At 51.0% G+C, this 14,768-nt stretch overlaps 8 protein-coding genes across 8 annotated transcripts; 7 read left to right on the top strand and 1 right to left on the bottom strand.

Moving 5' to 3' along the window:
- Positions 1–122: 122 nt before the first annotated feature.
- CC1G_11135 (hypothetical protein) lies at positions 123–1,680 on the top strand (the record flags this gene model as incomplete). Its single annotated transcript, XM_001829813.1, has 2 exons — positions 123–1,053; positions 1,109–1,680. The coding sequence occupies 2 exons, from the start codon at positions 123–125 to the stop codon at positions 1,678–1,680; spliced, it is 1,503 nt and encodes a 500-aa protein (XP_001829865.1).
- A 337-nt stretch (positions 1,681–2,017) lies between these two features.
- CC1G_11134 (mitochondrial 54S ribosomal protein YmL39) lies at positions 2,018–2,312 on the top strand (the record flags this gene model as incomplete). Its single annotated transcript, XM_001829812.1, has 3 exons — positions 2,018–2,040; positions 2,095–2,201; positions 2,266–2,312. The coding sequence occupies 3 exons, from the start codon at positions 2,018–2,020 to the stop codon at positions 2,310–2,312; spliced, it is 177 nt and encodes a 58-aa protein (XP_001829864.1).
- A 1,361-nt stretch (positions 2,313–3,673) lies between these two features.
- On the top strand, positions 3,674–4,456 carry CC1G_11133 (1,2-dihydroxy-3-keto-5-methylthiopentene dioxygenase; the record flags this gene model as incomplete). The annotated part of the gene is made up of 4 exons (XM_001829811.1): positions 3,674–3,883; positions 3,946–3,980; positions 4,034–4,098; positions 4,161–4,456. 4 exons carry the CDS (start codon positions 3,674–3,676, stop codon positions 4,454–4,456), a joined length of 606 nt encoding a protein of 201 aa, XP_001829863.1.
- Positions 4,457–4,857: 401 nt separating this feature from the next.
- Positions 4,858–5,617, top strand: CC1G_11132 (1,2-dihydroxy-3-keto-5-methylthiopentene dioxygenase; the record flags this gene model as incomplete). The annotated part of the gene is made up of 5 exons (XM_001829810.1): positions 4,858–5,070; positions 5,127–5,161; positions 5,215–5,279; positions 5,338–5,465; positions 5,522–5,617. The coding sequence occupies 5 exons, from the start codon at positions 4,858–4,860 to the stop codon at positions 5,615–5,617; spliced, it is 537 nt and encodes a 178-aa protein (XP_001829862.1).
- Positions 5,618–6,033: 416 nt separating this feature from the next.
- On the top strand, positions 6,034–8,071 carry CC1G_11131 (hypothetical protein; the record flags this gene model as incomplete). The annotated part of the gene is made up of 7 exons (XM_001829809.2): positions 6,034–6,264; positions 6,317–6,619; positions 6,673–6,882; positions 6,949–7,121; positions 7,171–7,408; positions 7,493–7,649; positions 7,731–8,071. 7 exons carry the CDS (start codon positions 6,034–6,036, stop codon positions 8,069–8,071), a joined length of 1,653 nt encoding a protein of 550 aa, XP_001829861.2.
- A 321-nt stretch (positions 8,072–8,392) lies between these two features.
- Positions 8,393–9,962, top strand: CC1G_11130 (hypothetical protein; the record flags this gene model as incomplete). Its single annotated transcript, XM_001829808.1, has 5 exons — positions 8,393–8,614; positions 8,668–8,985; positions 9,039–9,248; positions 9,317–9,492; positions 9,557–9,962. The coding sequence occupies 5 exons, from the start codon at positions 8,393–8,395 to the stop codon at positions 9,960–9,962; spliced, it is 1,332 nt and encodes a 443-aa protein (XP_001829860.1).
- A 106-nt stretch (positions 9,963–10,068) lies between these two features.
- CC1G_11129 (hypothetical protein) lies at positions 10,069–11,624 on the bottom strand (the record flags this gene model as incomplete). Its single annotated transcript, XM_001829807.1, has 9 exons — positions 10,069–10,158; positions 10,218–10,277; positions 10,330–10,487; positions 10,544–10,655; positions 10,724–10,739; positions 10,799–10,974; positions 11,032–11,117; positions 11,190–11,253; positions 11,307–11,624. 9 exons carry the CDS (start codon positions 11,622–11,624, stop codon positions 10,069–10,071), a joined length of 1,080 nt encoding a protein of 359 aa, XP_001829859.1.
- Positions 11,625–12,897: 1,273 nt separating this feature from the next.
- Positions 12,898–14,668, top strand: CC1G_11128 (hypothetical protein; the record flags this gene model as incomplete). The annotated part of the gene is made up of 9 exons (XM_001829806.2): positions 12,898–13,239; positions 13,302–13,365; positions 13,421–13,512; positions 13,572–13,813; positions 13,879–13,993; positions 14,051–14,117; positions 14,194–14,354; positions 14,418–14,486; positions 14,546–14,668. The coding sequence occupies 9 exons, from the start codon at positions 12,898–12,900 to the stop codon at positions 14,666–14,668; spliced, it is 1,275 nt and encodes a 424-aa protein (XP_001829858.2).
- Positions 14,669–14,768: the final 100 nt, after the last annotated feature.

Raw genomic sequence — 14,768 nt, 5'->3', positions numbered from 1 at the left:
CTGATTCCTTCGTTCCACTTCGCTCATCAGACCGGACCACCAGTGGTAGGTGCTTTCACTCGTTGGGACACCATGATTGCAGTTTGCAACGGCAATGGCTGACCTCTTTGACTGCAGCGCAGATGACGAACAAGGTCTCTCTCCATATCGACCTCTTGGGACCTATCATCGACTGTCTTGGGGAGGAGGCTCGACCTGACGATGTCCCTTCCACATCTTTGGCGTTCCAAAGTCTTTTGGCCTGTTCCCTGGTATGCAAGGCTGCCCTGCACCCGTCGAGAACGCACATTTTCTACCGAATCAGTATTGGGGATACACGAAAGAAGCCATCGTGTCCTTCCCTTCGCCATTACCTCCAGGGGTCTATCGATATCCTACAATCCCACCCCCACCTCGTGCCATACATCCAACGGCTCACCCTTGACGGCGTGGACATTTTGATTGGGGACTACTACACCAGGGAGAGCAGCGACAGGTCCGGGCGGACTACGACGTTCAACGAGCTGTTCCCCTCATTTCTTCGAACCCTGACCCACCTTCGTTCTCTCCAATTCAAGAGCTTTGGTGGAGATTCATGGCGGTTCTCGCCACAAGAGTGGGATATGACGGATGCCGGTGTGCGAGCTGCGTTAGTGGACTGTCTGACCCGTCGCGAAGGAAATCTGCTTAGGGAAGTCGAACTAGAATCCTTCTCAGGCATACCCGCCCTCGTGCTAAGAAAGCTCTCGCCGACCGTCCGTCGTCTACACCTTGACTGCGTCAGCTTCGCAGACGACGACGTGGACGCTGATGGTGGGCGACACAGCATCATTGGCGATAGAGACGACGAATCATCGGCCCCAGACCAACCGGTAGCGCTTGATTCCCTGGTCATCGGAGACGGAAACATCCCCGCGCAAATTCTAAGCTCAGGGTTAAATTTGTCACGGCTCAAGAGCGTTGACCTGGTGATAGAACGCCAGCTGGACGATGAAGCGGCTTTCAAAATCCTCTCGATGTCTCAAGATACCCTTACCGAGGTGGGATTGACCTATGAACCATTTATCGACGGCGGTACGTCTGATTTGGCTCGTTACTATCACTTGCATTTACTCATGAACACCTCCAGTGACCCACGTTTACGCATCCCCGGTTTACAACGGGACGTACATTACTCCCATCAGGCTTCCTAACCTCCTCAAGCTCAATTTTACGTTCAGTATGAGTCGACCCAATCCAGACCACCCGCACGAGCCAGCCAGGAACGTTCCCCCCTGTACACCAACTGTGCTGAAGTACATTCACAGCTTCATTTCCCAACAACCCAATCTTCGAGAGCTTACTTTGACATTCACCGTGTTCGAGACGTACCCAACTCCGGGTCGCCGGTTCTTTGAGTCAAAGGGACAGAACCCTCAGTGGGCAATTCTCGATGATCTTCTGGCAGACTGTCAAAAGCTACCTGCGTTGAAACGCATCGCGATCGTCCCACAGGTTTCCATCCGTCTTGACGGATATTGGGATGCTGTCATGGGGTTTGAAGCAGAACCGCCCAGTCAGGACGAAGTATACTATGATAGGCGGGCAGAGAATGAAGTCATAGAGATTTTCTCAGTTTCGAAGGAGAGGATGGAGAGGATGGAGAGGACCGGGGGAGCATTCACATGTACAGTCAAGAGGGCATATGCTCGAAGAGACTAAGGAGAGGCCCTGTAGCTTGTTCACTTCTCATGCACCATTGACAGGCAATATAATAGTAGTACGCGATAGACTTTTGGGAGTACGATAGATGATATGCGTATCTATTAACGAGATCATCTATTTCCCACTTCATGGACGTCGCCTGTATGTATGTTCGACCCACCGGAATAAGCGCCTGTACCACCAAGCCCCTAACGCGTTTGATTGGCCATGCTTGGCTAGCCCTTCCGGTGATGGCGGCTTCCGAGCCCGCGGCCAAGGTCGGCCAGCCATCACAGTCCCAGGTCATCACGGTCGTCGACGTTGAGCTTGAGCCCCACGACATTCAGCGTTCAGGATGGCAGCAAAGGCAAAGGCCAGGTACGCAAAAGCACCCACAACTTTTTCAAATGTGTGTACTCATGAATGGTACAGGACTCTCATTGTTCGTCTAATTTCAACGGCGCAAACTGGTTTCTTCTACACCACCCAACGCCTGCGGCAGGGCCCAAAACTTTCAGCGGTCAAGTATGACCCAGTGGGTGAGTGACCTACCTCTCCTGAACACGCCAGATCGATGAACTGACGCGGAACGACGCTTGACAGTGAAACGGAGGGTGTTATTCGTGGAGAGCAAAAAGACCAAGAAGTAACCGTAGAGCTTCTTGGGCGGGATACGGACTGGTGCTGTAGAGGTGCGTTGCCACGTTCTTTAGATTCTATCGAAATGCTGACCTTGCCTTAACGCAGATATATATCTTATGATAATGGAATAATGCTCCCCGAAACCTGTGTGCCAGTTTTGAACGTCGGCGGTCACTTTTCCCTGGCTCAACGGTTGGCGACCCCTGCCAGTACAGACGAACGAAGCTCAGCTTCTTTTTGAACCTGCTACGTGGATAGTTCCCAGAGACAACCTGCCACTTTACCCCTTCGACAGATGGCCATTCGGCAAAACCCTCAAATTCCAGAAATGATGCAACAGTGCCCCCCATTCGCCCTTCTTGATACGTCAATGAACACTTTAAGCAATGTCAAGGGAATGTATTCCAATGGCGACATCAGCAGCTCGCCTTCTCGACAACTTAAGCTCCATTGGAGGTGGCCATTGGTCGGTCACCACTGCCATTTATGTCCGGAGCAAGCAACATCACGAACAGTTATCATCCGAACCTCGACGCCGAGCAGGTTGCCGTCACAACTGAGCCTGTCGACTGTTTCGCTTTTTCCATGGCGGACGGGGACTCGAGACTCGCACCGAGCGCTAGATAACGAGGCCATGACTCATGGCTGACCCTGCCACGTTTGGATCTCTTGTCTGTGCTCCATCTGGTATGTTCCCTTTCCTGGATCCTGAATCGCATTGCGTTTACTTGACTGATTGCCTGGTCGTAACATCGCCTCCGCGCAGAACGTGTCTGATAACACTAGTGCTTACCCGGGGTCCTGTGAATCTGACCCATCATCCGTTTGACACTGAATAATACAGCGCTAAGTATATGTTCCACAGTAGCCATGGCGCGAAGCTTCCTTCATCTTTCCATCACGAAGAACATATGGCTCCCTTCGCCCAGCGGCGAAAGCAATGGTAGCCGTGCTTCTTGTGGTAAGCCTTTGGCTTGCTTTAGTCAGGTTAAAGCGCTCACTCGGCGTATAGGGTCTTCTTCCATCACGGATTTGGAGTTGAAACACAACATTAACTTTGGAGAGCCTAAATCCGTGAATCATGATGCCAGGCAACTCGCCAGCTATCATTTAGAACCATCCCTAGAAGAAGCATACATTTTGCGGGCTGTCGATGGCTATCTTCTGCCGCTCCTTAGCCTTTCATTCTACATCAGGCGAATATCTCGGCGGGCAGTGCGATTTCACACCTCCGACCGACTTATAAACGACGAGTGCTACACCTGGGACCCGTGCTGACTTGCTGCGTTACCCACCTCAGTTTCCTCACCCCCTCGTTTCACGCTTCATATCACACCCCTCGCTACCGGCCCTTTCCTCTCCCTTCACAATGCGCGCCTGGTACTTTGACGAACTCCCTGGCCACCAGAAGCTCCCCCACATGGGCGAGCCCGTGCCCAACCAAAAAGTCTACGACTTGGGCGTCAAGCACTGGAAGATCCCCCTCGATGGACATGAAGAAACCATCAACCAGATTGCGAAAGAGCGGGACTATCCCAATAGGGACATCATTAACATCTCCAAAGAGGGACTAGGCGAGGTAAGTGATTGGTTTACCTTGTGTATCCGATGGACATAGTCGGCTGACGCTTTTTTTGCTAGTTGTATGATGAGAAGATGGTCTATTTCTTCCAAGAGTGAGTATTGCCGATGTACCATGTTTACCGGTCACTGAATACGTTCCGCATAGGCATATGCATGAGGATGAAGAGATCCGATACATTCTCGACGGCACGGGGTACTACGATATCCGCGGTTGGTTGCTTTCCCCTACCGGAATGTGGTGACGAAGAACCTAACCCACCGCTCTTCTCCAGAGACCCCCACCGACAAATGGATCCGCTTCCAAATTGAAGCTGAAGACCTCGTCATCATTCCAGTTGGTATTTACCACCGCTTCACTCTAGACGAAGGCGACTACATCAAATCTATCCGCTTGTTCCGTGCAGACCCCAAGTGGGTGTACATGTACCGCAGCAAGGAGATGGACGTGAACCCGTACCGGCTTGAGTATCTCAAGCAGACGAAGGAAAAGCTTGGACTGCCGGTTGCGCCTGCTGCTGTTGGATGGGGTGCTTGGCTATGGAGCTGGATTACTTGGAGCAAGCTTTAAAGCGTGGAACGTCTCGTCAGTACGAGACCTGAATCTGGTCTCGGTTGTATTTATGTTATGTTTATTCTTTTCTACATGCTTGTTCCTCATATGTATTATTACCCACTACAATTCTAGTCGTTAGCTCTGCACCGTTCTGTGAACATCGATGAAAGAGAGGATGGCATTCAACCCGTTTGTTTGCCGGCCTGCCGAAGATTTTGGCTTACCTCAGTCACTTCCCACGGTCAGACTCGCTCTCGCCGAGGTCGGAGTAAATCTCCTCTCTCGCAGCCACAGCCTAGCACGATGGCGCAATCAGAATTGCTTCTTGAACCCGGACAACCTATATAAGACACTAATAACGACGAGTAAGTCTTCTTACATCCCTCTAGACTCACCTAAAGCCTTCAGATTTCAGAATGCGAGCCTATTACTTCGACAATATCCCCGGCGATCAACGCCTCCCGCACGACTCGGGACGCCCAGTTTCCGAAGACACCTTGAGGAAACTCAATATCAGCTACTGGCGAATCGAATTGGACGGTTATCTACCCAAGCTCAATGCCGTTGCTGAAGAACGCGGCTACAAGAATCGCGACTTTATCAATGTTTCGAAAGCTGGTTTGGGAGATGTGAGTAGTTTTATTAGATCAGAAGTGCATGGGCCAATTAACCAAATCTCGCGCAGAGCTACGAAGAAAAGTTGAAGAACTTCTTCTCCGAGTGCGTTGTTTTCAGGGCTTGGAATCTCGAACTGTGTTGATGAACGACTGCAGGCATATGCACGAAGACGAGGAAATTCGATATGTCGTCGACGGTAGCGGTTTCTTCGACGTTCGAGGTGCGTCGCCGACCACTCGTTTCGGGTTTAGTCCGGTTAACGTTTTTCTTCTCTATAGAGTCCCCATCCGACGAATGGATTCGTATTGGTGTCGAGCCTGGCGATCTCCTCGTCATCCCTGCCGGAATCTACCACCGATTCACCCTGGACGAGAACAACTACATCAAGGCTATCCGGTTGTTCCAGGTTCGTACTCTCTGCGTGCCCATTGGACAGTACTCGGGCTTACCTCGTTCCATCAGGACGAACCCAAATGGATTCCTTACAACCGCAGCGAGGAGACTGAAGTCAATCCTCACCGAATCAACTACCTGCGGGAGATCGGCGTTGGAGCTTGATCAAGATACAGTATGCCGGACCCCAAGCATCGGTTACGGCCTTGGTGGTTTACCTCGCGTCTACCCGTTCGTGAACATCTAAGATAAGCTGTCTTCTTGTATATTGGTGACTTGTAACTTCAATTATATGCTGCCTTGCTCTCATGCCTAGGAGGTTTTATTGACAGTCGCTCTACAAACAACCCGTGCAGCCCGCTGGAGTGCTTTTACAATCAACGCATCACACTTGCTCTCCGCCTTGCGGTTTCTATGCGCTCTGGGATTTGCCGCTCGTATCCAATCCGCAGTTTCGCAGTTGAGATCTGTTCGCGTCTTGCTGTCATGCGCTCAATGATTCCAGCAAGGACAGGGTATATATACTTCGTCATCCACCACAAGCTTCTGTGAAGCTATCGCCTTCACTTTGTGAGGGCGCTATGTCCATCATTCCAGCCATCAAACCGGATATCCCTGGCTCATCCTCTGATCTCGCGCAAGAACCCCTTCAACCAGCTGGCCAAAGTCGCTGGATCTATTGCACCAAAGTCTTTATTTCTATTCTTCTGTCTTTTATTCTCTACTCTGCTGCATCTAACCTGGAGCGGTGGGAGGCGTTTCGGTCTTGGCTAGTTCAAGATATCTATGGTTCTGTTGTTCCGGAAAAGAAAGTGAGTGTTCTCTTCTGAGGACTGTATAATGCATACTAATAGATTGACCTAGATCTCGCCGGTATACGACCCCATCCCGCCCGGTATTGAACTCGGGGAATGTATCAAATGGGATGATTATTCCGACGTTCATGAAGTATCTTCGATTAGTGTCAGCCTCAGTCTCGACGATTCTGCGCGGGACCTTCTATTCGTTTCTCGAGGACAGCTTGCCTCTGGGACTTTCCGCCTTACGCAGTCGAACACAGGAAACCGGATCAACGTAAACGCAACAGTATCGACCAGCCTGGAGTACAAAGACATCAAGATTTGCAAAGTTGTTCGCGAGGATGGTGCTGTTGGTGTAGGGATATTCGTGAGTCCTGTTGGGAAACATTTCACGCTTCGCGAGAATCTCAAGATGCCTAGGCACCGTCCAACAGCGCGCCTCGGTACTCTCCCTGCAATGTCCCACCGAACATATCGTTCAACGTGGACCTCCCGATGTCCATGTCGTCTTTGAACTCCCTGGAAACCGACCTTCCTCGTTTTCGTCAATCGCTAACGGACCTCACGCAAGAGATGTTCTTCCACAAGCTTAAGCTCCAGTCAGCCTCATATCAGCCCATCTCTGTCGAGGTGTGTTATTGTTGTTTCCAAAGTTGGTTTCTTTACCCGATGCTTAAATAAGTTTGTTCCAATCAGTCAACCAGTGGAGAGAACATAAAAATCAAGACTCAAGGGGGTGTATCCGGCCGGTTCACCGCAAACTCTTCGTTTAGCGTCGAAGGCGAGGCCGAAGATATTGATGTCGAGCTGAACCTCGTCAACGACGATATCGATCGACCCACCCTTGCCAGGGTGAAGGGTGTACAGAGGTAGCCTGACGTTCCTATGCGCGTCTACTGCGAGGCTGAAACACTGCAGGTCCTGCTGGGGATGTCAACCAGTGCTGCGGGAAATCTCCGAATTGCCAGAGCAGAAGACCATGAAGATCTCTACTAACCTGACCATCCCGGATAACCGAGGGGGCGCCTTTGACATCGCCGCGACTTCACCTCATAGCTTCTCAATCAAAGTCGGCGACGCACCTTTGGACTCTGTCATCAACATCGCAGCAGGCATCGTTGGTGACAACGTTACCAGCGGCTGGGGTGACTTGGAGGTCCATCTCCCCTCGACATACGAAGGAAACTTCCTTCTTCACTTGGAAGATTCTGAGAAATAATTCTCACATGCGGATCTCGAGTTTAGCGATGCCGTTGAAGACCCTTCTGGACGGAACACTGGCAGGATGCGCCAGTTGAGGCTTTACGAGGCCCATCGACGCGGTGTACGCGGTTCGACATGGTGGTCGGAGGAAACGAAATCGAGGGGTAATGTGTCTCTGATAGTCGATCGGGGAAGTGCGTGCCTGAAGTTGTAAATAATTCTGCAATCGAAACCCGAGTCTGGATGGATTCTCAGGCGGGATGCGGGAATTACAGTCGGAAACCTTGGGCACGACTGCGGATCGAACTCTCGGATAACACGTGAGAAAATCCAAAGGCGGGCCCGTGCCGAAGCTCCGGCACAATGGGGCCAAGGTTTTCGGTGTTCTTCATTTGCCTCTCACCTCCACCTTCTGCGCCCAGATCAAGCCCAAGTGCTGCTGTTTTCATGGAAGGCTGGTGCTCTCCAATGGAACCGGGTTAAAATGACGGCACCAAACACCAATGCGGGTCCTGGGTCTAGAATAAGCATCAAAGTAGGCGTCATCGAAATTGCAGGGAATTCCAACAAATTACGCAGGCGTGCACATTTGGAAATCATCTTCAAGACCTCCTAACTCAATTCGGTGCCCGTTTCCCCTTGGGTCACGGCTGCGACAATACAACTTTGTCGCGCTGTCTCACTCTTCTGGCTGCGCAATGGCCTCGTGGCCCTCTTCTTGGCTGCGAAAGCGCAGCCAAAATCGCCGCGCACCTGCAGGGCTGAGTCTTGACCGCAGCCAATCTATCTCTATCTATCTTTGGAACTCAAGTACTCACCCCGTGATGCCCTTGGCATGATGTCGACTTCCTAAGGCACTCTGGATATATAACTGTTCGTCATTGGTTGTCCTTCGCTGCGGAACTCTTTCTTCTTCACACCACGTCTATTCATCGCTATGTCGTACCCTGGCGATACAAAGTTCGATTCCCCCAATGCACCTTTTCTGACGGATTCTCCTGGCCAACATGACCTCCTCGACTACGAGATTCGAAGCAAGCGAAGGCGACGAACGTTCAGGATCATGACTTGCTTCCTGGTTCTCGCCGGCATCTTGTTTGGAACTGAACTGTTGGGTCAATACTCCCCTCGTTGGTTCAGTGGCAGCAGCTTCGTCGGAGTGAGTCTCTTGTCTTGTACGATCTGTGAAGTTCTGACCAATCATGACATCAGTGTCCTGGACACCGCCGCCCTCACAGCTATCCCATTCCGCCTGGGATCAAGCTCGAGGAATGCACGGACTGGAACGACCTCCCTGATTCAGCGCGGGCGCTCAACTCGATGTCGACCAACATCACGCTCGACGATCCATCCAACCTGTTCTTCGTCTCCCGCGGTTCTCTTTCCTATGGCAAGATCCTCATTACCCAGTATGACAACCCGAGCAGGGACAGCGTAGAAGTCAATGTGGCTGTCAGGAATGGATTCCAGGAAATGTCGAAAGTCTGTAAGATAATCCGGGACGATGGGGCCAATGGCATTGGTATCTTTGTAAGTTGAGCCCATCATGTTAGGGGTGCGAAATGCTGATGATCATTGTCTAGACTCCCAATTGGGATCGCCGTCGTCGGGCTCGGGGACCCATCTTCGATGTCAAGGTCGACCTTCCCAAGTCAAGCAAGAAGAAACCGCTGGTCGTCCAGTCGCTCGAGACTGACCTTCCCATGTTCAGACATACACTCGGCAACATAGGAGAGCATGTATTCTTCAAGAACCTACTTCTATCCTCGATCAACGAGGCCATCGAAACCGGGGTAAGTTCATAGTTCTCAAGCCTTTGGGTTGGGCCTGTCGCTTACCGCGTGTGGTTCGGATAACATAGCCTTTGAGAACTGAGGTGGTCAACATTTCAACTGTGAACGCGGGCATTTCTGGTCGATACTATACCAATTCTAGCATCACGCTGAAGACTGTCAACGCTCCCATCAGTGTTCTTCTAGAGATGATCAATGAGAATGTCACTCACGCTACCACTGCCGAGCTTTACACCACGAATAGGTGTGTGAACCTTTTGAGCACCAAGTTAACCCACGGCTCGATCTCTGACTTCTTGCCTCCCCAGCCACATCGATTTCACAGCCAATCTAACGTCCACCCAGGAAAACGATGGTGGCGCCTTTGGAATCGTTGCTGAAACCGCCCGAGGGCACATCGACGCGGACATTGTCGAAACGCCCATCGACTCGATCCTCACTCTTGAAGCACAGACTGCTCTCGCCAGGATTGACGCCCGCCTTCCGACTACCTTCCAAGGGCAGTTCGACCTCGAGACGGTTTTGAGCAAGGCTTCTCTCGACTACAAGGAAGACGTCGAGGATCCAGCTGGCAAGGGAAGGAAACGACATCTCCAGGTGGATTCTGTGAAACGAAACCAGATCCAGGGCGCGACTTGGTGGTCGAACGAGAATAAGGCCAAAGGCTCTGCTGTTCTTAAAACTTCGATGGGAAAGGTTAACCTTCATTTGTAATCATATGTGTATTCGATTTATGGACCCGTTGACGACACACAACCCGTATGCACACGATATCTTCATTCTTTGACCTAAACTGTTGTAAAGCAGCGCAAGACAAAGTCTACCCCTCAAGCGCGGTGGCCAGATTATAGAGGGCCGACGAATAGGCTTTCGTTGTCGCCTCAACGCTTTGGATCTTAAGCAAAAGTACCTAATAGAACCGGCGTTACCGTTCTGTTTTGTCCGGCCAGTCAGACGACTCAAACTCACCTCATCGCTCTCGAGCCTTGAAAGATCCTCGCTATCGATCGTGCGTGCCGCCTCGACAGTCTGTTGAGGGATTAGCTTCGCCATGTTTACTCGAGGGGCGATTTAGACTAACCGTCTTCCAGGCCTCCAAGATGCATTCAGAGACCTCAGAGGGCTTTGGTATGCCTTCAATTTCCTTCTCGACCCGGCCTCGAATGGTGTCAATGGCCTTCTGCGCCTCCAGAAGCTCGGTGATCTGGGAAGTCACCAAATCGATCTGGCGCTTGAGGTCTGTCCGACAGCGCTTAGCAGGAGTTCTATGGTCGCATTCAAGAAGCAGAACAAACCATTGCGTTTCTCGTCTTCAGCCGTATTCCCTGGAGTCTTGGGGTCCTTATGCTTAGGCGGAGCACCACTGGAAATAAGCTTGTCGTCGTGCGGTTTTCTAACCTTAGAGCGCTGGACAAACGAGTTCAAAACAAGGTGATTAGTGAGCACCATTGAAGGGAAAGCCACAATAAACGTACACCCAAAGTTTCCAACCTGAATGAAAGTAGTTGAACGTTAGCCAATAGATAAGTGCAGTCTTTTGCAAGGCGTACTGTTTCTCTAACTTCTCCTTCGTCTTGGCAAGGTTGGCTGCATTAGTTTTGATTACGGCTGACTGAACCATGCATTCCGTGATCGCCTTCCCGAGAAGGCTGTGGAAGTCTTTCTCAGCTTCGGCAAAGCTGACGCTTAGGGGGGTTGAGTCGCCTTCTGGGCCTGACTCTGCCCGCTGTATACCGTGTCCATGAGATTATCCGGGCCTTGGGAGATGGTCTGACAGACATACCGCAATCACAGCTCGAAGGTCCTGATGTTTCTCGGACTCAGTAGCAGTGTTGTCGATGACATTGGGCAAGACAACTTCCACAAAGTCTAAAGCGGTGGACCACAGAAGGGATGAGTGGAGTGAGCACTAGGGGAACCCTGGTGCCAAGGAGTACATACCGTCGAGGCTCGCACGAGTTGACGCAGCTAACCCTCTCATGGTCCAGAGGTTGACCCTGTAACGCTATTAAACGGTATCAGCCAAGGCTAGTCGCACTAAATATGCATGTAGATTACCTTCTCCAACTCAGAGGCGCTTTCGTAGATGGCGGTCGAGTCGCCACCCTCGTCCTGGTCATCGCGTGGCTCGGTGCCGGCGGGATCTGAAGAATCCACGGCCAGGGTAACCAAGGCCTTCGCCTCCTTCTCGAAGGATTGGATCTTGGAGCCCAGGGCAAGGGATCTGTCTTGGAGATCCTTTATGTCCGCCATCCGACGCAAGCTATCTCCAGAGTAAGGGCCAGCAGCGACAACACCCGCGAGGCCTTGAACTGGCACTCCGATGTCGTTGGCATTGCCTGGGTGATAAGCAGGAGCTGGGAGTTGGGAGGTCATTGTGAAGTTGATTTCACGGTTGGGTGGAAGTTCTCGAGTTCTAATAATGGTTTCTTGTTGGCGCTGGAGGTAGTAGAACTTGTGACACGGATCTACTGAAGTTCCGACACGATAGCCTGAATGGTGGTCTCGTGAAGTCCTGAGAAACCATTCAGCCAGACAATTCTGCACGGGATATCACCTGGGCAGTGTATGTCGGTATCAGGTACTATCGCACATTCTTCCTGTCGGTTTTTCTTCCATGAATCTCAGGTAAAATCCAAGCCCCGTGGCCAACGAGGACCGATGCTCGTGGGTACGACGCTGCTCCAGCCGCAGCTTGTCTAAGGTACGTTCCTGACTTGAAGGTATTGATCGTGCCTTTCTGGGTGAGCGGATGGATTGAATGGTTCCCTTCAAAAAGATTCGAGATGGGTATCCAACAACATTACGAATGTCAAAACGGATCCATCCTATCCAAGTCCGCGTTTAGTCGAAATCCAGGCTGGCACATAATATTTTGGTTTGTAGACAACCTAGGACTTGTATTCCAAGTCCACAGACTATGGCACGCTGTCTGTCCTGTGTCTCTACCTTCATGAATACATTTCGATGCTCAACGAAGCAGCTTCCCTGGACTTTGATGGTACGGAATTATGATCGGGTACATTGTCTAATTGCCTCCGAAGACACTATCTAAGCGCCCGACTGTCACTTTCACCGGCTCTTGTCCATTTGTCTTCACTCCTGCCTATCTGGAAGTAGAAAGGCGTGGAAAATGTACCTGAAATCAGGACCGTCAGTAGGGAGGGGCCCCATACGGAATAACTAGAACTTTTGTTCTACATAGGTTTACAAAAATTTTGTCTTCACGTTCTAAGGCACCAAGTTTGTGATTTACCAAATCAGGACGGTGGTGCTGTCGCAAGGCCGGACGACGTCGGTATCCCATCTGACCTGGTCGAGTCCATATCCCTTTCCTCTAGGCCAGTGGCGTGAGATGGATTGAACTATCTTCCAACTTTTCGTCAATTTATCTCTGCATTTCCCAAGCGAGACGTCAGTCAAAGCTCGGTGGTTTGGACGGTCCGACCTATGCCCTGTGAAAAGACCCACTTCAAACGCGATGAACAAGTTCATCGACCTTTGGAGGCACAGCAGCGCTCCCACTATTAACGTTTCGGACAAGGGCCATCCTGGGATGTCTATAAAAGCGGCCTACTTTCAGTCTTTGTCGGCCATCTCCATTTACCCCATCCTCAGCCACTTGTAGCTCTCTCTATCTCTCTCAGAGATGTCGTTTCCCAACCCTCCTGCGTACACTGCCTCTCCAGAAAGTGTTCCCGGTTTCGACAAGCTCCCAGAAAACGTCAAAGCCCAACTCACGGAGGTACACGTCCTGACTCAGTCACCCCAGGTGGATGACGATGCCGCAAAAAAGGCGGCTGAAGCGGTGAAGAAGGCACAGCCAAAGCTCATCAAGGCCATCGAAGAGTTGGGTCGTGGCGCTCTCGAAATCGACGCCGCGTTCGAACGTGTTCGGATTCAACTGGGCGACGTCGACAGCTTGGACTTCAAGGACAAGAATGGAAACTCAGTTCAGAAGTTCCAGCCTACTTGGCTTGAATACCAGCAGGTCAGTGCCCGGACATCTCATCTCTACCACGCAAAAGAGATACTGACGTGCAGAGCATACAGCGCTGGAAGGATCTCCTCTGGGCCTCACGACAGACCGCGATTGAGACCGATGCCTATATTCAAGGTAAGATATTACAACGTCACCGTATCTGTACGCGTCTGACCATTCCATCTCTTAGACTTCCTCGAGGTTATTCTTCCCGGCATCGAATCAATCAAGAACGACAAGGATCTCGAGGATGCAAAGAAGGATCTAGCGGCTTTCCTAAAGGTTTGGAATTTGGTTTGCCTGGCGCACAGCTCAACACTGAGTGTTCATTACTTGGATAGCGAGCCCCGACCAGCGCTTCTGGGACCCCCGATGAGAGCGCCGGGCCTACAATCCACGAGAAGACAATCGAGGATTCTAAGCTGTACACCGACGGGTTCCAGAAATTGAAGAACGATGTCTCAGCATACAAAGAGAAAATCCTCGCTTTTACGGAATCCCTCGGTGACATTGAAAAGGATCTCAACGGGAAAATCGCAGCAGAACAGAAGATAATTGATGATGCGCAGGCTGAAATCTCGAGGTGAGCACGTTCCAGCGCGTATCTGGGTTGGATGTTCAAGCATGCACTATTACCTGCTCGGGTAGCCTCGATACAACCATTACCGCCTTGGCAAGTAAACTCGAAGCGATTAGCGTGTGCACTGGTGTCGGGGCTATGATCGGATTCATATTTTGTCCCCTCTACTCGCTCGCTATCCTCGTGAGTCTCCGAATCGATCACCTTCCCCCAGTACCTAGGTTTATGGTTGTCATGCAGGGAGCTGGACTTATCTATCTCTCCATCACCGCAAAGGAGCTGGATGATGTTAAGACTCACCGAGCAGGTATGCCCCTTTGTACCATCCAGGACTTCATGTCCATCATCTCTTTGAAATGAAATTGACCAAATTCATGATACAGAGCTCGTGAAAACCCGCGACGCCGCTAAATCGAGGAAAGGAGAGTACGAGAAGAAGCTGGAAGACCTTAAGAACATCAGGGCTACCCTTCAAGCCCAGGCTGACGGGGACATAGCTCTGATCGCGGCGAAGCTCTCGTGCTTGGAAAAGATTTGGATCATGGTATGGTACTTTCATGGACTGAAAATTCGACATAGGCGCTAGGGCTTACCAAGCAGCATTCAGGTTCACGAAGAAGCTACTCGAATCCACACCCAGTTGAAGGAGGTTTCTGCGAGGGAGGCTACCCAAAAGGTGATCTTATGCACAAAAGGTGGTTGCGTCGGAATGCTGACTTCACCTTATCTTCAAAGGCATTCCTGAGTCGCATCGCGATCATCAAGCAGAATTATATCAATTTCTCTGCTGCGCTGTCCTTGTACGCCACCAATACTGAACTCGAGCAAGTCATGAACGTCGACGAGCCCGAGGAGTGAACGTTATTCAATGCTTCAGCCTTAGACTGTTCCCGACTCGGTACGTGACTAGTATGAAGGGCCCGAATCAATCTTCTTACTTTTCCAATGTTTGTCATAA

This window comes from Coprinopsis cinerea, assembly GCF_000182895.1.
Source record: "Coprinopsis cinerea okayama7#130 chromosome 3 map unlocalized cont3.3, whole genome shotgun sequence".
NCBI classification, from domain to species: domain Eukaryota; kingdom Fungi; phylum Basidiomycota; class Agaricomycetes; order Agaricales; family Psathyrellaceae; genus Coprinopsis; species Coprinopsis cinerea.
Note: the sequence above shows the minus strand (reverse complement) of the source record. Positions and strands in the feature narration are given on the sequence as shown.